We start from the raw sequence: 21,489 nt of genomic DNA, 5'->3' as shown, positions 1-21,489 counted from the left end.
CCTATGGCTTAGGAAAAATCTTTACAGACAGGGAAGTTGCCAATTCTAGAATTAAAATCCTGAATTGTGGGTCTAGGGAATTGAAGCAGAAAAAAAAAAAACCACTAGGCATTCTGTACTGCCATCGTGTGGCATAGTGGATAGAGAATTAGCCCAGGGAGTGAGGATAGCCTAGATTCAGCTTTTGTTTCTAACAAATGCAAGGTGTCCCTAAAGTCTTAGTGCACTAAGACTTTTGGGGTGCTCTCTATTAGCTGTATGACTCTGACTTAAGTCACTTAATCTCTCTAGGCCTCAGTATCCTCTTCTCTAAAATGGGGGTGACCTACCTCACAGGGCTCTAGTGAGGCTAGGCTGAGGTCATTGAGAAGCAGCCTGGAGCACTGGATAGAATGCTAGACTTGGGAGTCAGGAAGACTTAGTTTCACATCGCTGTTAGCTACCCACTAGCTATGTGAACCTAGCTCAGTCCCTTGACCTTTCTGGGCCTCAGTTGCCTCATCTGTAAAATGAGGTCAGACTATCTGAACTTTGAGGTCCCTTCCAGTTCTCAGTCTATGAGCATAGAATGCTTTGCAAACCTTCAAAGTGTTTTCTTTTTTTAAAAATGAATTCTCCCATGCTTCCATGGGGGAATGGGGATGGCTGCCCTTTCTTGACTTTTGGGGGGTAGGGGTAGTGTCACACTGAGGTCATAAAGTGGCTGAGGGTTAAAGGATCCTGTTTAACAATGGACTCCCCATCACAAGCCACACCCCACCCCCCAAAAAGAAAAGCACTCACAAACCCATGGAGAATCTGCAGCATTTATTACAAAGCTGATTAGTCGTACAAACGCCAAGGCAGGGGGGAGAGAGGGGACACACACAGATCACAGGACCCGCAGCAAGGACAGGATGCACACAGACGAAGCCATTTGGTTGACTGTACCCCTACAGAAGAGTCAGGGAGTGGTGCCCTGCCTCCTTCCCCCCATCCCACCTTCTCACTATTTACACTAGAGGAGTGACAGGGCCAAGCTGGGGTCACTTGAAAAGGAGCAAAGATCAGAGGAGAAGCCCAACCCAGCCCTGTAACAAAGTAATTCAGCCTTCCACTGGATGGGGCTAACCCTAACCCACCCCACCCCAAACCAAGGTGTCTGTTCAATCTGCAGGCAACAGCCCTGGGGAAAGAGGAACCCTGGTAATCCTACCTTTGTCTTGTGCTTTGAGATCCCCCTTTACATCTGTCCTGAACTTGGGGCCCCTGGGCAGGCGGAGGTGGAGGGGGAGCTGCTGACCCTCCTAGGGACTTTTCCCAAGTCTGGTGTCAGTGTGCTTGTGTGAGGTTCAAATGCCCTCTCCCCACAAAGTCCCAAATGTAGGACTTCACTTGCAGCCTCAGTTAACCCCTGGCAACAGGGGAATGGGGGGGGGGAGGAGTAGGGGAAGAGTGTCCACACTGGGAAAGCTTCCAGGTGGCTTCAGGAGCTGCTGATGTCTCCTTTCCCCCCCCCCCCTCCCCCCTCAAGTTCTCTCCTTCAACAAGATTAATGCCAAAAAGGGCACAAACAAAAGGAAAAAAATCTAACCTATCCACAGAAGCTACAAGGCTGGGGGAAGGGGGGAAGGGGGAGGTGGGGAACTATTGCCACCCACCCCTCCAGATCTTCCCCCCTCAAAACCGAAGGACAAACCGCATTTGCAAAAGGCACTGTCTGAGAAATGCTCCCTACGTTAAGCATGGGGGTGGGGGGGAGCAATGAAAGAAGGATGGGTGGAGAAGCATGCTCTCCCACCTTCGTCCCCACCCCCTCCTCCCCTTTGTGATCACATCCCATCTCCAAAAGCTGTCTCTAAGACCGAAGGCAGCTTCTGCTGCCCCAGCTGTGCTGTCCTCGAAGGACCTGGGGCTACCTAAAGCTCTGGGTCTTGGACAGGGGAACCCCAAACAGAACAGAGGCGATCAGATCCATAAGAGGAGAGGGGAGAGCAGGAAGATGGGGCAGACTGAGCCCCAAAGACTCTACTTCCCTTTCCCTTCCCACCTAAATGTTTATTCCAAAAGGGGAAGGAGCTTGAGTAAATCATGCAGTTCCCTTAAAAATGAAGAAAACCCAAACACACACAATCCACACCCGTACCTGCACACACATACATGTAAGGTCTCTGTTTCCTGCAGCTTTTAAATTAATCTGGCTAGTCCATAGAAAATAAGTATGTATATTTGGTTTTCCTATGTACATATATATATAGATAAGATTTATTTATAAAACCCAACCCCCTCCTCTACCCCCTCAGGGTGGAGTAGAAGGAGCTTGAGTCAAGGAGGGAAGAGGGGAAGTCAAGAAAAAGGGGGAGGGGTAGAGAAGTGAGGCTGCACAAATAGTAGGGAGGAAAGCCCTAGTCCTCAGGTTAAGGGGGGCACTGGGGTACCATTGACAGTCATCTTGCGCCCCCTGCTGGTAGATGGCGGTGTCTGCAGGCAGTTCGAGGTGCCGCCATTGGTGGTGGTGCCCCCCGGTGCAGATGTGGGGCTGGGGGAGGCTGGATGGGTAGTGGTAGGCCCATGGGAGCTGGGGGAGCCATGGGAGGGAGTCGCAGGGCTGGGCAGGGAGGAGGAGGTGGCAGGCAGGGTGGCGGGGCTGGGGGCCTTGTCGCTGACTGATTCGCACTCAGATGCCCCGCTGGTGTTGGTGCCTTCTGAAGGAGCGGGTACAGTAGGCAGTGGGAGCCGCTTACAGGCCGGCTGGACCCGGTACTTGAGGGGGAGAGGGCCATTCTGCAGGGGGGAGGGAGAGGAGCCGGGAGAGAGACAGGGAAGGAAAGGAAGGGTCAGGGGCAAAAGGCCCTCCTGCCCTACACGCCTCACCCCAAGAACATAACATCAGCATCAAGAGAAGATGAGGACAAAGACAGGAGGGAAACCAGCAAAAACAGCCAAAGATAGAAAGAGACACTGAGACGCCAGAAAGTTAAAGAAAAAAGGAATGAGGGTGAAAGAAAGAACTCAGTTCTGGTCAAGTGAATTACCCCAGCCTTGCCTGCCCCCACTCCCCCATCCCCCCACTCCCTTCCGGCTATCCCTAACGCTCACCCGTCTCCAAGGGTAAATGTAGGCAATGTCCATGAGTGTATAATACTCCTTCAGAGGTTCATCCTCATACAGCACCTCCACCTGGGGAAACGCCCAGCCCAGGATAGGGAGGGGGGAGAGAACAGAGGGTGACATCATGACCTGCCCAAGGAGACAGAGCTTTGCTAACAAAGGGGCCTTCCTAAGCTTACCAGACTTCCTCTCTGGAGGAAGGAGCGAACAGGTATCTGCGAATTCTCATCTGAGCTGGAAAGGCCTTTGGGGGCCATCCAGTCCAACCAATACTTATAGAAAAATCCTCTCTTTAACGTTTCCAACAAATAGTCATCCAGCCCACTGATGGGGGAGTTCACTACCTCCTGAAACCACTTATTCTATTTTTTAAAGTATTTCTAATTGTTAGGAAGGCACATATGATTTTTTTTGTGTATGAGAAAGCATTTAAAAAATTTTAATAATATTTCCCCCAATTACATGTTAAAATAATCTTTAACATTTTTTTTTAAAGTTTTGAGTTCCAAATTCTATTCTTCCTTCCTTCCCCACATCCTTCCCTAAGATGATAAGCAATCTGATACAGATTATACACCATGTGATTTTTGATGTTTCTTAAATGGAACCAAAATTTGCCTCTTTGCCATCATTCCTAGTTTGGCTGTTTACGGGCACAAGAAGAACAAATATAATCTTTCTTGGACAAGGACAGTCGTTTCAATACTCAAAGACAGCTATAAATGCCCCAGCCTTCCCAGACATCCATCTCTAGATTAAATAACACCCCCAGATTCCTTCAAATTATTTCCATTTGTCAGTTTCAAGTCTATTCATTAGAATGTGAGCTCCTGGAGTTCAAGGCCCATTTTGCCTTTTTTCTATCTGTCTCCCTAGCACTTAGCACAGAGCTTTGCATGTAGTATGTACTTAATGCTTCATTCATTCATTCACCATCATGGCCACCATTCCCAGCTTGTCATGTTCTTCCCAGACTGTGGCGCCCAGAACTGAACACTCCAGATTTGGTCTGCTCTGGACACTCATTTTACAAGTGATTAATGATTATTTAATGATTCTATTTGATTAATTAAAATCAAAGCAGCTTTTAAAAAAACACTTATGGTCTCATACTGAACTTGCAGTCCATTGATTGAACCCCATGGGCCTTTGTCATTTGAAATATGTCTAGACATGTTTCCCCGATTCCATACTTGTACAATTGAGTTTTTTAACCCCATTGTGGGACTTTGTGGTTATTCCTATTGAATTTCATCTTTTTTTTCTTTTTCAAACAATTTAAGCTTTTATCTTTTTTATTTGCATTTGTTTTCTCCCCTAAATTAAAAAAACTCTTATAACAAATATGCATAGTCAAGCAAAAGTAAATTTCTCTATTAAATTTCATCTTATTAGATTGGATCTGGTTCATTTTAGTCCATCAATATCTTCAGATCCTGATTCATCACCAATTGTATTAGTGATACAGAAAAATGTTGAACATAACAAAGCTAAAGACAGAGCCTTGTGGCGTTCCACTAGAGACTTCTCTGCAGGCTGAAACAGATATTTACCATTTGTTGGTTCCCCTCAGTTATCTATGCCTAACCGTGCCCATATTCAGCCCATATGTCTCCATCATGTATATAAGCATATTATGAGAGGCCCTGTCAAATACCTTGCTGAAATCAAACTGGGTTTTACTGTTTTCAAAATGGTCGTGCCCTATAAGAAAGAGTCCAGGGCTCAGTCATGAAATACACAAAAGATCCCCAAACAAAGTGAGCCCATCATTCTCTCCTGGCCTAGCCCCACCACACCTCCCTATTATATCCTTATCTCCCTAGCCATCCTCTAGGGGCACAAATGAGCACAGGGCAAGGTCGTCAAACTTGGAGTGGCATTAGGAAGATCAGAGGGACCAAGGTAAAGCCAGTATGGCCAGCCAGGCTGTAGAGAAGACAGACACACACATGAACCTGCACACAGACACAGCATTCATCATGTGATTACAGTCACTTGGGGCTCACTTTATACTTGCTGGGCACATCCATCTTGTTACGGAGAAACTTGGCAAGATGCATGACTGTCATGGCTGCTGGGCATCGCAGAAACCGTACCCCTGTCTTCTGGGGGAAAGGGAGGGCACAGAGGGGTTCAAGGCAGGAGGAGGGAAGGAACAACACTGCAGTCTACTCCAGTGACTCCCCACCGCCTGCCTGAACCCCTCTTCTCCCCTCCCTCGAGGCTTCTTCCCCGCTCCCACCCCTGGCCCAATCCCACTGTTCCTTCTGCCTCTAGCACTCACTTTCTCCTTGTCCCCGTCCCCATTCTCCAGGGCGCCCTTCTTCTCTTCCCTGTCCCTGTTGGGGGAAGGAATGAAGCCAGGAAATCCCAGGAGAGGGAGGGGGTCCCTTTCCAACCCCGTCCAGTCCCCTCCAAGGAGGGGCTCATTATCAGAAACACTCCCACCCTGAGTTGAAAATCCCATTGATGTGGGAGAGAATGAAGAAACTCCAGTTAAGGAGCAGGGGAAAAAAAAGCCCCCATGACCCAGGCAGGTATCCTGATCTAGCCCAACTTCCAGGTCCCCCAGACCAGAGCAGGGACAAGGGACTTGCCTGACACCCTCGTAAAATTCAATGGAGAGGCTGACGATTTCATCATCACTCAGGGCCCCCTTCTCCTGTTCTAGGACCTCGCCTCGGTCTTCGTTGGAGCCATTGGGGACTAGAGGGGAAAGAAGTGGAGTCAGTGGCAGGATAGGTGGGGGGGGAGGGGTCCTCAGCCTTGGGGGTGTAGGAAGGGGGCCCACACTTGCCACTCCTCCCCACTTTCCCACACTCATTTTAATTCACCAAATATTTAAGCACCAACTCTGTACCAGACACAGGGTTAGGCACTGGGGATATGGAGACAAGAATGAGAACAGTCCCTGCCCTCAGAGAGCTTACATTCTGCTGGAGCACCCAGGGCTCTGGACTTGCATACTCAACAGGGTTCCTTTCTTGGCAGGCATACTCACTCAGCCCAGTGTGGGGAAGGACCAAACCCAAGTCATGCCGTGGTGGGGACAGGGTCTTGGTGGGGAATTAGGGAGAGAGAGAGAGTCTGACACATACACACGTGTGCTTCCGCTTCCCCACCCTTCCCCAACCGACTCAGCCCAGGACCGAGGAGAAACATTCACCTTCGGTGAGAGGGTAGGCCGCGTAGAAATCTCGCCGACGTTTCATCTCATCTGGAAGGGAAGAGAAGAGAAGAGAAGCTCACCATGAGCAAGATGAGGTGTTCGGGGGTACTTGAGGAAATGAAGAACGGGAGGTTGGGGATCAAGGGCGGAAGGAAACAAGGACAGCCTGTACCTTTAAAAAGTCCAGGGACTAGTTTATAGACGATGTCTTGAAGGGTTTTGTCTGACCTGGAAAAGATGCCACAAGTGGATTCACAGACCTCGCGATGGAGAACATGTCAAGAGAAGCTGAAGACTTTCCCCATCTCCCCAGGAACCCCTTCTTTGACACTACTCATCCTCTGTGGTCATCAGACACATGGTCCTTGTGTCTTGAATTATAACCCCCACCCCAAGAATTCATCCCTCCCTAGTGATTTCTTAAGCTCTTTCCTGACTCACCCCCCTCCCCGCCCCATTCGGGGGTCCCTTAGGCAGGAAAAGAAAGTGACCAGGTGAGGGGTAAGGGAGGGCAGGCAGAACAAACAGCAGCTGGCAGAATGAAGAACCGTGGGCAGGACGCTGGAAGGGGAGGGGATGTCAGCCCCTCCTACTGTCTCTGGGACCCACCTGATGCTCAGCAGCGGACGTGTTTTATGGACCTGTACATCACACATGGGACAGTACTTGTTGGTCTCCAGGTATCGGACAATGCAGGTTTTGCAGACTGGGAGAGGAAAGGAGCGGGGGAGGTTAGGAAGACCCCTGCATGCACCTGGCTTCAACATAGAAGTAACCCCACGGCCAAGCCATTTTCTATGCCTGCTAGATTAACTTTCTCTTCTCCTATATGGGATGGGGGGCAGGGCTGGGGAAAAGGGGTCTTGGCCAAGATATTCCTCTCCCCTTCTCAGGAACTGCGGGACCAAGGCCAGATGTTGACCTAACACGTGGTCCAGTACCTTAGAGAGACTGCAGCTACCGAGTGGCTGGAGGAGGTCACCCCCTTCAGAAAGCCTTCCTTGATTAATTCCTGTCCCCCTCCAGCATGGGCTGAATGCCACTTTAAGGATTTTGTTTCCATCTATTGTTGGTACCCTGTTCATTAGTATCTCTGTCTCTACCTTGGCAGTCTTGGAATCTGAGGCGTCACATGAGAAATTCTCTCAGATCAAATCCAGTCTTTCCCATTATAGGATCAATACAGATCTGGAAGGCATCTCAGAGGTCATCCACTCCAAACATCAACTCCCCTCATTTTGTAGGTGAAGAAACTGAGGCCCAGGGAGGGGAAGAGACTTGCCCAGGTGGCAATTAGCAGAGCCCACATTCAAACCTGGGTCCTATGAATCCAGTCTCTGGGCTCTTTCCACTGTACTACATCACGTCTCAATTAAAGCTGGATCTCCCCAAGGACTTAGGGCGGTGTCTTTCCCATCAGACTGAAGGCAGAGACCAAGTCTCTTCATCAGCCCAGGACCTCTCCCCTACCAGCTCCCCGGGAAAGATGGCCTACTACACAAACCTCAGCCCCTTCCCCCACTTACAGGAATGCAGACATTCTACAATGGTGGTGGCATCAATGAAGTATCCCCCACAGAGGGCACACATGAGATGGGGGTTCAGTTCCGTGATCTTAATCCGAGTTGTCCGATGCATGATTTTGGGGTAAAGGAGGGGGAATGCTGTCCTAGTGGGAAAAAAAAAAAACAACCTGAACACTGAGACAGAGGAGAAGCTTGAAGACAGGAAGATGGAATCCTGGGCCCTTCTACTACCTCTCCCTACCATCACCCGCACAGAGCCCACCGTAGGTACTGGACACCTAGATGTCCCAGGAAGTAATGGGAATAGGCAGGTGCAAGGTCCACCTGTGCTCAGGATAAGACTAAAGTTGGAAGGATCTGGGTTAGATAACAAGAAGAACCCTCCAGCTGGCAGGGGGCTGAGATAAAAGGCGGACTAAGATATCACAAAGGTCTTTTGAGATCTTTCCTAGAGTTCAGTGTTCAGAGCAATCTGACTCTGTTTCTCCCTGTTTAAACAAGTAAAATTTCTTCTCGTTGATATGACTGTGTCTCAGTCTGGTATTCAACAACAGGAGGATATATTTGTGTGTGTGTTTATAGAGATAGATACATACATACATAGATCTGCATATATGTATATAATATACGTATATTATATATACAATATGTGTATATATAAATGTATGTACATGTACGTGTGTGTGTGTGTACACATACACACATATGCATGTATAGATATGGACAGCTAGGTGGTAGAGTAGATAAAGCACCAGGCCTGGAGTCGGGAAAACTCATCTTCCTGAGTTCAAATCTGGACTCAGACACTTACTAACTGTGTGACCATGGGCAAGTCACTTAACTCTGCCTCAGTTTCCTTATCTGTAAAATGAGCTGGAGAAGAAAATGGCGAGCTACCCTAGTATCTTTGCCAAGAAAACCCCAAATGAGATCACGAAGAGTTGTAAATGATACAACTGAATAACAACAAATGTATGGCTGTGTGTGTGTGTTTGTGTGTGTGTGTGTGTGTGTGTGTGTGTGTATGTATGTATACACATATACATTTATCTGGAAGGAAACTTGGAAATCATAGGATCATAGATCTCAAGTTTGAAGAGACTTCAGAGGCCATCTAATTCAACTCTCCGTTTACAGATAAGGAACCTGAGGTCTAGTGCATACCCTTTGCTCCCGCAATAGCACTTCTAGGGCTGTATCCCAAAGAGATCATACAAATGGGAAAAAGAACCACATACACAAAAATATTTATAGCAGCTCTTTTTGTGGTGGTAAAGAATTAGAAATTGAGGGGATGCCCATCAATTGGGGAATGGCTGAACAAGTTGTGCTCTATGAATGTAATGGAATACTATTGTGCTATAAGAAACAATGAGCAGGCAGACTTCAGAAAAACCTGGAAAGACTTACATGAAATGATGCTGAGTGAAGCGAGCAGAACCAGAAGAATGTTGTACACAGTAACAGCCACATTGTGTGATGACTAATATTGATAGACTTAACCCTTATCAGCAATGCAAGGATCTAAGACATCTCCAAAGGCCTCATGATAGAAAATGCTATCCCCATCCAAAGAAAGAACTATGGAGTTTGAATGCAGATCGAAGCATACTATTTGCTATTTTTTTTCTTCTACTGTGTTTTGTTTCCGCTTTCTGGTGGTTCCTCCTATTGGTTCTAATTCTTCCTTACAACATGACTAATGTGAAAATATGTTTAATAGGAATGTATATATATATATAGCCTATATCAGATTGTGCACCATCTTGGGGAGGGAGGGGGAGAAAAATTTAAAACTCAAAAGCTTATGGAAGTGATTGTTGATAAATCAAAATAAATTAATAAAGTTAAAACAAAAAAATAATAAATAAGAGTCAAGGCTCAAAAAAAAAAAAAAAAAGGAAACTGAGGTTTACAGAAGTGAATGATTTGTCCAGGGTCTCATAGGTAGTAGCAGACCCAAGACAGGAACCCAGATGAACTGATGCCAAATCCAATGCTCCTTTTATTACACCACGAAGTCGCATAATATCAGATTCAATAAACAGATTTTAACAATTACTCCTCAACCTGAGGCCCTCCACATTGTAGAGTCTCCTCTCCCAACCTCCATATTTGCACTGAACCTGTTCGAATTCCACACCTCACTTTCTCTGGCCAATGCCTTTCTCAGAAGTCCTGCCCCCTCCTTTCCCTTTTTTCCTACTCTGTTCCTTCTCCCCCTTCCCAGCCCTGTTCCAAACTTCCTTTCTATAAGAAGTTTTTCCTGATTCCTTATATCTGGTTCTACTCCTTCCATCCCCTCCCTGGTCTTCTGCCCTGATGGCCACAGTTCATTCATTTGTACCCATTTTCCTGCCGCATCCTGAATGCATAGCTTCCCTCCTTTCCTGAGCGATCCCTCCCCCCACCCCCTGCCCCAGACAACACACAAGTAGCTCTCTGAGGGCAGATTATGCTTTTATCTTCCTCTGGACCACATCCCAGGGCTCAACATGGGGCTCCGCAGGTCAAAGGGGGCAGGGAGGCAGAAAGAGGTGGGCAGATGGACAAAAACCACAACCACCACAACCACTTGTGTGCTCCAAGTTTCCTGCTATATGGACAAGCAGTAACCAACCTTACCCTCTAAAAAATACCTCACGTTTCCCACCAATGAATGCCCCTCCCCCTTACATCTCTCCAGACAAACACCACAGCATGTGCCAGCACTCACTGGCAATCCCCTCTACCCTCTATAGGTAAGGTCAGCAACAGGGTACAGGAGACAGACCTAGATTCGAATCTTGATTGTACAAGTAACTAGAGCCATATAGAGAAATAATTAATATAGGCTACTTAATAACATTTGTTAAGTGGAAAATTAAAATAATAGGGCTGGGCTCAAGGATATCTTAAGGTCCTTCCCAAGTCTAAGGTTCTAGGACTCTTTAATGAATGCCTGAAGCAACCACAGAAGACATTCTCTCTTCCACAGGTGGGCTCAGCCTAGGAGCCATTGGTGCGGAGGGTGTCAAAGCCCCAAACCCAATTTCCTAATTTGTTTTCTTTTCCCTTCAGAAATCACGTATCAAATGTGAACAGGAGAAAGCCATCCAACCCTGCCCCTCACCCTAGGAAAACTCCAGTGTGCAAGGTCAGAGTAGGCTGTGTGTAGCCCTTGCAGACCTATCCCCTCCACATCCCTTCTTGCTCCGCCCCCCTCCCCCACCATCCCCCAAATCAGGAAAGATTTCTAAAACCATAGCATTTGGTTTTTCTGGGGCAAGACATTCGCAGCCAGGATCAAGGAGTTTCTACAGAGACTCCAAAGATGAGGTTGGCCAGGACCCAAGAAGCAAAGAGAGACCCAGAGAGGAAAAAGTGCAGACTGAAAGGACTAGAGACAGAGAGAAATGCAAAGATGGAAAACAAGAGAGAGATACACAGGCAAACACTGAATGGTAAGCAGATATGGAAAGATATGTATAACAGGCACAATCTCTCTCTCTCTCTCTCTCTCTCTCTCACACTGTGACACACACACACACACACACACGCATAAAGAAAGACGGACAGATACATAGACATTCACAGGGACATACAGACACACATATGCTGAGATGCTCAGATACAGACAGAGACACACATGGCAATATTCATTCAGAGGCAAAAATATACAAAGATAGACATTCAGGTTAAAAAAAAACACAACAGGATACAAGATGTTTTCAGGTCCCAGGCACAGATGTCAGTCTTCCCTCCTTTCCCAGGTCACAGGAAACTGTCATAGATATAAAGCCAGAAGGGACCTTAGAGAGATCTTAGTTGTTTGACCATTTCTATAGTAACTCCATTCCTGGCAAGATAGCTATGTATTAATTTCTAAGATCACAGGATTAAAGATTTAGAGCGAGAAAGAACACTTTGGAGAACTTTCTTGTTGACTAGTTCTTAACTTTTTGTTGTTGTTGTCCTTGTTATTATTATGACCCCTTCTGGCAATCTGGTGAAATCTATGAACCCCTTTTCAGAATGATGTTTTTCTTAAAATTCATAATTGAAGGAAATGCTCAATTTAAGGTTAGTGAAAATATAAAGATATTTTCTTCCAATTCAAGCCTGTCCATCTGAAATCTATCGACAGATACCCCCACCCCAAGTCCGTGGACCCCAGGTTAAGAACCCCTGTTCTAGACTAATCCTCTAATTTTACAAATGAAGAAACTGAGACACTTTGACATGAAGTGATTTGCCCAAGGGGTGTGTGTGTGTGTGTGTGTGTGTGTGTGTGTGTGTGTGTGTGTGAACTGAGATGTGAAGGTGGGTCCCTTGACTTCAAATATAGTACTCTTTCCACTGCCCCATGATGCTTCATTCCAGTCTTCGGAGAGAGAAAAGAAGGGCTCGGTGTCTACCTATCTTGTGTGTGTTGACATTTGCCCCTATGTCAGAGATGAAGGGGCCAGGGTGTTACATAAGGAAGCTGAGGCCTGGCATCCCTATGGAGCCAGGGCTGCTGTCATCATTATCTTACTCATGTTCCAACTTCCTCAGGTTCCCTTTCCCTTACACATAAATCTACAGACTCCCCACACCAACGCAGCCACCTCATTCACACACTTGCTGTGTTTCCAAAACAACAGACTCTTGCTTTAAATGCATATACCAAGGTAATTTCTGTCAATGCAGACACACTAACATCCAGGCTACAGGACTCATGTGCTCAGAAGTGACCAGGAGCCACAGTGAAGTCAGCCAGAACTCTTCTCCAAAGCAAAAGCCAGCCTGGAATATTAACCAGGCCCCTCTTCTTCCCCTGGAAGCTTCAGATCAATATTACAGCTTCCACTATGGTATTATTCTCCTCCCTAGATCTTAAAAGATGTTTCCCACTTTCCCATCGTGTCCCCTGTCCCTCCCATCCAGAGGGGCCTCAGACTTACCTATGGGGAGGAGGGAGTTAAGGGATGCCGATTGGTTCCCTCACCTGATTTCCATGGTTACCTGCAGAGCCCTGCAGGCAGGATGCCAAGAGGTACAGTAAACAGGAGCCTTTATCAGTATTAGGGCCTTTGGCCCTGTCCCCTCCCCACCTCTGGGCCTCAGGGCCCCCTCACACCTGATGCCTAATCTCTCCCCTGATGCCACCAGGATGGGTCTGTGGGGGAGGAGAGAGAGTGGAGGCCAGGATGGGGGAGAAGAGGAGAGAGGGGTACCACAACCAAAACTGCAGACTCTGACGGAGAAAGGAGGAGCAAATAAAAAGGCAAAGATTCACAGAAAGCCTTCGAAGTCAGATCCAGCAGACCTAGCTCAGAAATGGGATGTCAATGGAGAATCAGTCCAGGAGAATCAGTGCTCCTTTGAAGCCCTCCTTCTCCAGAGGAAGATGGGCTCTCTCTGTCCCTTCCCCCAATCAGACCATTTACTTGAAGGCCCTGAGCCTCCACATAGCTCCCTTCTTCCTCTCCACTCTCAGGTGTCTTTCTTCGGCCCCAATGTTCACCAGAACAGAAACTCCCCAGCTCCCCAAGTCTCTCTTGGTTTCAGTCTTTTTTAGGTCTTTCCTAAGAGACTGAGGGCATCAACATGCTCAGAATTACCATTCAAGTACTTAAAAACAGATTCTCCCCTCGCTTCACTACTACTTCTTTTCTCCAATGAAAATAATCCCAATTCCCTGACCCATAGTCTAAGTCTCAGCAGAGGTCACTCAAGGTCATATATTGTCATACAAGGTCATGACTGGAAGGGACCTTAAGGTTGCACAGATTTCCCCAGGAGCTCCCTGGATAGATCTTAAGGTATCTATGAACTTGAATGGGAAAAAAAAAAGAAACAATTACATCTTTATTTTCACTAACCATTGGCTTTCTTTGCAATCCTATATATTTTATTTTATGCACTCAAAAACATTACTCCAGAAAGGAATCTCTAGGCTTCAACAGGCTGCCAAAGAGTCCACGACTCAAAAAAGTTTCAGAATCCATGATCTTGACCTACCTCCTTCACCTTAGAAAGGAAGAGGCCTGGACTTAGAAAGGGGCTTGACCTCAGTCATGCATCTTAGTCAGCAGTAACAGCAGGAAGCAAACCAGGTTATCTGGCTCTTGCTCCAGGGCTCTCAAAGAGCTGGCAGTCCCCTCCCCACCCCACCTCCAACCTGATCCCAGTGGGCCTCGAATGGGAGATGGACAGCACTGCCTCCAAGTAAGGGGATGAGAGAGGTAACCTCTCTGAGGTTCCTGTGGATGGAATCCTTAAAGTCCATCAAGGTACCAAGGCAGTTACATGGCTGGAATCTACACAGTGCTTTAAGGTTTGCAAAATACTTTCTTCACATGTTGTTAACCTCATCTGACCCTCACAATAACCCTATGGTAGGTGCTATTATTGTCCCCATTTTACAGATGAGGAAACTGAGACTGAATGAGATTAAGGACTTGCCCAAGATATACTGCCATTAAGTGTCTATTATAAAGGACATCAACACCTAGTTGCCTTTGAAAACACTTATCTCATGTCTAGAGGTAAGGAAGGCCAAATCAAGTTCAACCTCCAGTTTCTCCTATCCACCTCCCCCCAGCACCCATGTTATAAATAGGGAAGCATGAACTCCAGAAAGACATTCTCAAGGTCATATGCCAAGTAGGAAGGCACAGCCAAGACCTGACTGAAGCCCCAAGGTCTGCTCCCATGGCATGCCTCTCTGACGCCACGCAGAGATAGTTCTTTACTTATCTGTCCTAAGACAGGGTTATTGAAGCATTCTACTTCCTGTTCTGTTAATCTGAGCAAATTATATTTCTTGTGAATATTCATCCGTTTCATTTAGATTGTCAGTTTTATTGGCAAATAGCTGTATGTATCTGTTCTACCTAGAAGTCTGTCTTAGAGAGATAATCAGGCCTTGATCAGTTTCCCCTGGGGACACTGGGCTTCTTCTCCAGGCATTGTGGAAAAGAAATCCACTCCCTGGCACTCTGGTCACCACTGCCTGTTGTACAGGAGGAGGTAGCACTTGATTTCTTAGTCCCTTGGCTCTCCTATAATTTCCTTACCCCTATCCACCACAGCCCAGCCCCTTGGCTGCTTGGCAGACTGTTGGTGACTGTTGTCCTGGCTCCCAGTCCTTCCAATTTTTCAGTGCTAGCTGCCTGTTGGCTGTGGTGTCAGCAGACATCCAGGGAACCCCCTAGAAAGATGCCAAACCCAAGAGACACAACAGAGGGTGGCACCAGACAAAAACCCAACACAGAGACAGAATCAGACCCATAGCCAAACACACACAAAACCACACAGCCAGACGCACTCAATCATATTCCCTCTCTTTTTCTCTCGCATGCACATGGAGATGTGGTCAGATATACATTTGGCCAGACACACTGGGAACCAGACACACCCGAACACACGTACAGCCAGAGAGAGACTGAGCCAGGCACACGAAGACTTGCCAGATGAATGCACTGCTCACACACACACACTCCCTCCTCAGCAAGGGTCTATACACAGAGAGCCTGACATAATACACTATAACCAGAAATACACATACCCACACTAACCTTTTGTGCACTTCTCCCCCAAATCAAAGGCAAGTTTCAACACAAATCTCTCTCCTCAACAAAGGCAACCATATTCCAAGGGCACGCGCACACGCTCATTCCCCAGGAAACAGAACCCTAGGAAGGAGAAAGCACCTGTCCAGAAAACGCTCCATATCTGGCCACACCAACAAAGTCATCCTTCTATGCTCAGTTTCCTCCTGTACCCATTAACCCCCCAAGGAAGAATCTTCACCTTGGACAGACGCTTCTTGCTTCTATCCAACACATATACACACATGGGAGCTTACACACACACACACACACACACACCCCTCTAGCTCTCTCTGATTCAAGAATGCTCTCTACCTCTCTTCTTCATTTCTCACCCCCCCCAACTCCAGCTGCCACCCCCACAGGTCACAAGGACCCCAAAGGGGGAAAGTCCCACCAATGCCAGCTTTGTGTTCCCTCCCCAAATAATATCAATTTGGAATGGGGCCGTGGGGAACATGGGGAAAGAGTGAGACTACATGAGGCAAAGAGATACAGACACTGGGGGGAGACCCTGGGAGGGCCTTCAGAGGTCTCTTAGAGGTAGAGACAACAAGGGGAGTACAACTCTAAATACACACACATACACCCGTAAGAGATACACAGAGAGACAGAGAGTCTGAGAAAAAGACAAAGAGAGTGAGGGAATGGGAGAAGGAAAGCAAAGACACAACACTTTTCTATAATATTTATGGATAATTTCTACACCATCCCTACTCTCTTACGCCCCCTGCCCCCTCAACCAGAGCAGGCCCAAGCTCAACTGGGGAGGTGGGGCCGGGGGCATTTTTGGATATACAGTAAGGGAAGGGTAGGTGGGTAAGTGCCGAGGTAAGCGGCTCAAGGCACCAAAGGCAAAAGATTCGGGGTTGGGTGGGGGACCGGAGGAAGCCCCAGGCTCCAGCTAGGGAGTGGGGGAGGGGCCAGTCCTCCAGACCCCTCCCCTCTGCCACAAGCGATGGAAAATATCGCGATAAGTAACCCTCTTTTCCCCCAACCCCCAGTCCTTAGATGTGGGGCCTCAGTTTTGGGGTGATCGTCTCCACCTCCCTGAAGTCAAACTTTGTGCGGGGCCCGCGAAGGGAGTATCTCATAAGAAGGGGATGGACACTGGTCTCTTTTCTTTGGGGGGAAGAGAAGTATAAGCCACTATATTGGGGAGGGGGGAGGACAGCACCTCTTGGTGAAAGATACTGCGACCCGCGCAGAATCGTAGGGGCATTACCCCCATTCTCCCCCCAGCCCTGTAAGAAACAGGGAGCACCTCCCCAACTCCTCGAATGCCCCTGACTCCGGGGGGTGGGGAGCGCTCACGCCCCCCCGCCCCCCGTTAGGAGCTGTTGGTGGCAGGGGATCTGGTGCTTCTAAGGCTAGTGGAAAGGGTCGAGAGGACGAAGACCCCTCTCCCGCCCCCAGGTCTCCCAGGCCCTTCCCTCCACTTCACCCCTAAGGCAGGGGAATGGGGGGGGAGCTGCGGTATAAAGAGGTGGAGGTGGTCGAGGACAAGAGGGGAGAAGGCAAGTCGTTTAAAAAAGAGGGGGAGGGAATCCGCTTCGGCCATCTTGGAAGCAGAGGAAGGGAAAAAAGAGAAAAGGGGGAGAAAGAAAGGCAGACGGGGCGGGCTGGGGGGTTAGGAGGAAAAGGGGGGCAGCACGCAGGGCACCACTGCCGCCACCTCAGTAGCTCTATAAAGGGGGAAAGAGCCCCTGCATCCAGAGCCCGGCGCTAGAGCGAAGAAGGGCAGGGGCAGTCCGCGCGCGCTTACCTGGGTCCGGGGTCCGATGGGTCGCGGGAAAGGGGGGGTGGGAGAGAAGGGAGGGGGGAGAGGGCCCCAGCCGAGTCTCCCGCTCCGGCGACGGGAGGGGAGAAACCTGGCGTAAGAAAGGAGTTTGTGAAAGCGGCTTGGGGTGGGTGGGTGGGTGGGAGGGAGAAAGGGGAGGGGAGGGGACGAAAAGGGGGAGGGGAGGGACTGGGGACGGGGGGCGGAGAGGGGGGGGACCAAAATGGCTTTTTTTCCTTCAGACAAGAGTTGGTCCCGCCCACTCCCCACCCCACGTGACCTCATTCCTTCAGGGTGTTTGCGGAGAGGGGGAAGAGGGGGGTTGGCGGGGGAGGCAGGCTAGGTAGGGCCCCCACAATTGCTACCCCGTCTCAAGCGAGGACACGCCTCCTCCGGCCTCAAACAGCTCCTTTCGTCATTCCCCCACCTATAGTAGCCTTCCACCCTTATCTCTCTTTTCCTCTCCCCGCAAAGCCCCTCTTACCCCGAAATGTCTAGCCCCCACTAATCCTGTGACCCCACCTCCGCCTCCCCGAAGAAGGCTGGGCTCCGAGCTGGCCGCCAGAGGCTGGGAAAATCGAGAAATAAAGCCTCGAAGTGGAACACTGTGCGCTCAGTCTAAATATGTTATCGATTAGGCCCGGGGCTCTGGGTGGGAGCCCCTCTCGTCTTGGCTGCGAGTCCATCCCGCCTCTGTATTGTTCATCTTGGCTCTTTCTGTTTAATCCAAATGAAATCGATTTTCAATTGCCAATTATGTGTATGTATGCGTGTGTGCGCGTGCATGATGCATACGTGTGTGTGTGTATGTGTGTGTACGGACACATAATATGAGCATACAATTTCCTCCCCATCTTTAATTCTAGCTCCCCTCCCCGGGGGTTTAAATCGCTCAGACAACCTAGGGACCGCGGCGGCTCGGCGCCAGCCTGCCGGAGGACGAGCCGTCCCTTGGCCCTGGCCCGGCACACACCCCCACCCCCACCCCCCCTAGGAGGGGAGGGGGGCTCTTTAGCCTCCAAGCACTGGTGCTGTTCTCCGCCAATTTCGACAGCGGCGCGGAGGAGGACCGCGTGTCAAGACACAGCGGGGAGGAAGGAGCTCAGTCAGGGGTGCGAGGCCACGGCGTGGAAGGGAGGAGGGGTTGGCAGGGCTGGAGCGCAGACCGATGGAGAGCTCAGGCCCGGTGGGTGCCTCAGTCTTTGGTGTTTGTGCCTGGGCGCTGTTCTTCCCCCAGGGTGGACCCAGTCTAGTGTGTGTGTGTGTGTGTGTGTGTGTGTGTGTGTGTGTGTGTGTGTGCACTCGCGCGCGCGCTCAAGAGAAAGGAAAAAAAGAAAACAGGAAAGGAGACAATGAAGGAAAGGACAAGGAAGGGAAACGACGAAGAATAAACGAAAAGCAAAACCGTGACAAATAGCCAGAGGAAGAAACCTGTGGCCAGAGCGGGCCAGATTCTCCCTCTGCCTGCGGTCCTTTCTCGCGCAACCTGCGCGTTTGGCGCTCTCAGTCCTTTCTCCCCATCTCCACTTTCTAGTTCATTTCTCCGATGCGAAGGGGAAGAGCAGGAGGGTTTTGCGGGATGGGGTGTAGACCCGGCGAGACAGAAAATATCTCAGAATGCGATGAAGAGGATTCTCCAGGCCAATCCCCTTCCCCCAGTCTCCTCCCTCCTGTTCAGGACACCCTTGCCTGAGGGAAAGGAGACTCTAAAAGACAGGTGGTGAAGGGATGAGGAGGCTTGAAGAAGTCTTCTACAGAATAAGCCTAGAGCCCACTCTCGCAGGTACCAGCAAATCGTTACTGTGTTATGGCGACCGCCAGCGGGGGTGACAAGAGACATCGATTTGCTTTTCGCTTTACAAGATTTATTGGACTGATGGATAGAACATGCTCTTCTCAGAGCTGGATTATCCGGCTAGAAGTGCAAGTAGGCATGTGGGCGGATGCCTGAGTTATGAATTTTTATAAAATCACTTATGATAAGGTTAGCTCCCTGCCTTCATTCGCTGGCCACCGACCTGCAGAGTTAAGTAATAGAGGCTTAATCCTCACGGATGATTTGCTCAGGGTTCAGTTTCCATGCTAGCTAAGTTGAGCCTTTAGCTCTGTGACCCCTCTCCCATCCACATGAAAGGACGGGGTGGCAGATGGAGGAAGAAGAGAAGAAAAGGATGGATAGGAAAAAGAAAAAACAGGAAGAGACAAATAAAATTGAGCTCTCCTTCCACAAATTTGCCTTAGCACTTGCCGTGGATCTTTCCTTTGCACTAATCTCGATCTCTTTTGTATACTTGCCCTACCTTTCCTTCAAGACTCCTTAAGGACAGGACCTGGGTTGGATCTCTTTTTCCGTCTCCTGTAGGAAGCATTTAATGTGTGTTGAATTGGATTGGTAGAGGAGGGATAGAAAGAGAGGAAAGAGTTGGAGAAAGAAATGAAGGAAGGCGTGAGGAAGAAGAAAAAAGAGGGGGGAGATACAAATCAGAGCAAGATAAATGGAAAAAGGGAAGAGGTGCAAGAAAAGAAAGAAGGAGGAGAAAGGAAAAATGGATTGAAGAGGAAGAGAAGGAAGGGGAGAAGGAAAAAGAGAAGAGGGAGGGGAAGAGTAAGGAAAGGAAGAAGTCCAGGACACACACTCAGCAGGGATCTCAGAGGAATCTGTTGGGAATACCAGGAGAACCTAAGCCATTTATTTCTTTCCGCCTAAGAACCATCTCCGTGGTGCAATAGAAAGGCTGTGAGAATCAGGGGCTGGTATGGGAGCCCAGAGGAGTAGAGGATCTTAAGGGTCAGCACATTTTTGAGTTATTTGAGCCAAGCTGTCCTCCCCTCAACTCCCTCTCCGCCCCCCCCATAAATTCAAACACCTCCCTGGTTGAATTCAAATAGCTATCAGAAATCCCCTTTCCTCTATTCTTTCTATATTTCTTTTTTAGACCAAGAAACCTCATGTTGCTAATTCCCAACAAATTATCAACAATTCGAATCAAGGCCAATTGTCACAGCTGGAATAGGCTCCACGGATAACAGGTTGTGCTTGTGAAGAGCAGATGCTATTCTGCTCAACTTTTGCCAGCTAATCCAGGTGGACAACTGGGAGGAAATGGGAGGGTGAGCTGAGAAGCTAAAGGGTATAAACACTTTGAGGCCAGAGCCCTCATGGTGTAACCCAGCCATTCTAAACCCACTTCACAAAGACCCCTTCCAGCATTTAAGTAGTGTTCCATGCTCTATGAATGGCAAAATTTTGCTGAACTTGGAGTTATTTAACCTCTCTGGAACTCAATTATCTCATCTGTAAAATGAGGGGGTGGATTGGAGGACCTTTGAGGTCCCTTCCAATTTTAAATCTGTAAGCCTATGAAATTTCAAGATTGTTCCATCTCCTTCCCACTAAAATAGTGTCTTCCTCCAGATCAAGATGCCTTTCCGGGGGAGGGAAGTTGATCCCCACATGGCAACACCACCCCCCTCCCCTACTCCCATTGACTTGTATTTGATTTTAATACTTTACAATCTCATTTTGTCCTGGCTCCAAAATTTTTTTCTGACACTGGAGTCAGTCTTGTCTTAGATCATAAGCTCTCGAAGGGCAAGGGCTGGATTACTGCAATTATTTTTGCTCAGACCCCAGCACATTACCTAGAACGATTAGGAGCTTCATAACATCTTTTTGAAGATGTTAATGATGGGAAGGAGGACATATCTGTCACATTCTCCTTTCTTTCCATTTCTTGTCTTCCTCATCTCCCTTCCTCTCCCTTTTTATGTCTATCCATCTTATCCCCTTCTGTTTTTCTGAATTTCCCTTTCTATCTTTCCATATAGCTCTTTTTGTTTGTAATCTTCTCTCAGGCTTTGTCTCCTTGTCTTTATGTTTCCTATTTTCTCTTTATCTCTTAACATTTTTCCTCTGCATATCGCTCCCATCTCTCCCTCCCTCCCTTCCTCCCCTCTCCCCTCACCCCTCCCGCTCTCCCCTCTTTTGCAGAACCAGAAAGCAGCACACAAAGAGAGCCACAACGTGACCCTGAATGCACGACATGGACTGCTATGGACAATAGACTGTCTAACCTTCCAGGCAAATTTCTTCCAAACCATCCAAAACCGGCCTCAGAAAGCACATTATAAAATGTGCTTTTTTGGTTTTTTTTTTGCTTTTACGCTGCAACCCAATTCCAGGGTGGGGATGGAAGCAAACGACGTTTCCCCCTACACATTGGTTCAGAGTCATAGATATTCCCTAATATCTTAAACACAAGTGTAGGGATCCCGCGTGGGAGGGTAGAGAAGCAGATTGGAGATCTCCACAAGCTTCTTCCCCCTGTGGGGTGAAAAAACTCT

The 21,489-nt window shown here is 48.4% G+C and overlaps 1 protein-coding gene across 3 annotated transcripts; it reads right to left on the bottom strand.

The window, feature by feature from the left end:
• Positions 1-792: 792 nt before the first annotated feature.
• Positions 793-17,272, bottom strand: PCGF2 (polycomb group ring finger 2). 3 transcript variants are annotated; one of them, XM_027873297.1, is made up of 11 exons: positions 17,131-17,272; positions 15,333-15,449; positions 7,789-7,931; positions 6,872-6,968; positions 6,435-6,490; positions 6,260-6,310; positions 5,691-5,799; positions 5,378-5,432; positions 5,100-5,198; positions 3,079-3,159; positions 793-2,763 (listed from the first exon to the last, which is right to left on the bottom strand). In XM_027873297.1, the coding sequence occupies exons 3-11, from the start codon at positions 7,898-7,900 to the stop codon at positions 2,392-2,394; spliced, it is 1,032 nt and encodes a 343-aa protein (XP_027729098.1). In that variant the 5' UTR covers positions 7,901-7,931; positions 15,333-15,449; positions 17,131-17,272; the 3' UTR covers positions 793-2,391. The 3 variants fall into 3 exon arrangements, with proteins under 3 accessions (XP_027729098.1, XP_027729097.1, XP_027729099.1); XM_027873296.1 differs by lacking the exon at positions 15,333-15,449; XM_027873298.1 differs by lacking the exon at positions 15,333-15,449 and having other exon boundaries at positions 5,100-5,195.
• Between the last annotated feature and the right edge of the window lie 4,217 nt (positions 17,273-21,489).

The sequence above is a fragment of the Vombatus ursinus genome, unplaced genomic scaffold (assembly GCF_900497805.2).
Source record: "Vombatus ursinus unplaced genomic scaffold, bare-nosed wombat genome assembly UNPS02014801.1, whole genome shotgun sequence".
Taxonomy (NCBI): domain Eukaryota; kingdom Metazoa; phylum Chordata; class Mammalia; order Diprotodontia; family Vombatidae; genus Vombatus; species Vombatus ursinus.
The sequence above is the reverse complement of the archived record's forward strand: the minus strand, read 5'-3'. Positions and strand labels throughout refer to the sequence as shown.

Excerpts from the sequence above, each read along its gene's own strand:
- PCGF2 (XM_027873297.1), bottom strand. The coding sequence starts at position 7,900 with ATGCATCGGACAACTCGGATTAAGATCACGGAACTGAACCCCCATCTC. Across the intron at positions 5,800-6,259 it reads GGCCTACCCTCTCACCGAAG|TCCCCAATGGCTCCAACGAA; the intron begins GTGAATGTTTCT and ends TTTCCCCTCTAG. Across the intron at positions 3,160-5,099 it reads ATGTGCCCAGCAAGTATAAA|GTGGAGGTGCTGTATGAGGA; the intron begins GTGAGCCCCAAG and ends GCGTTTCCCCAG.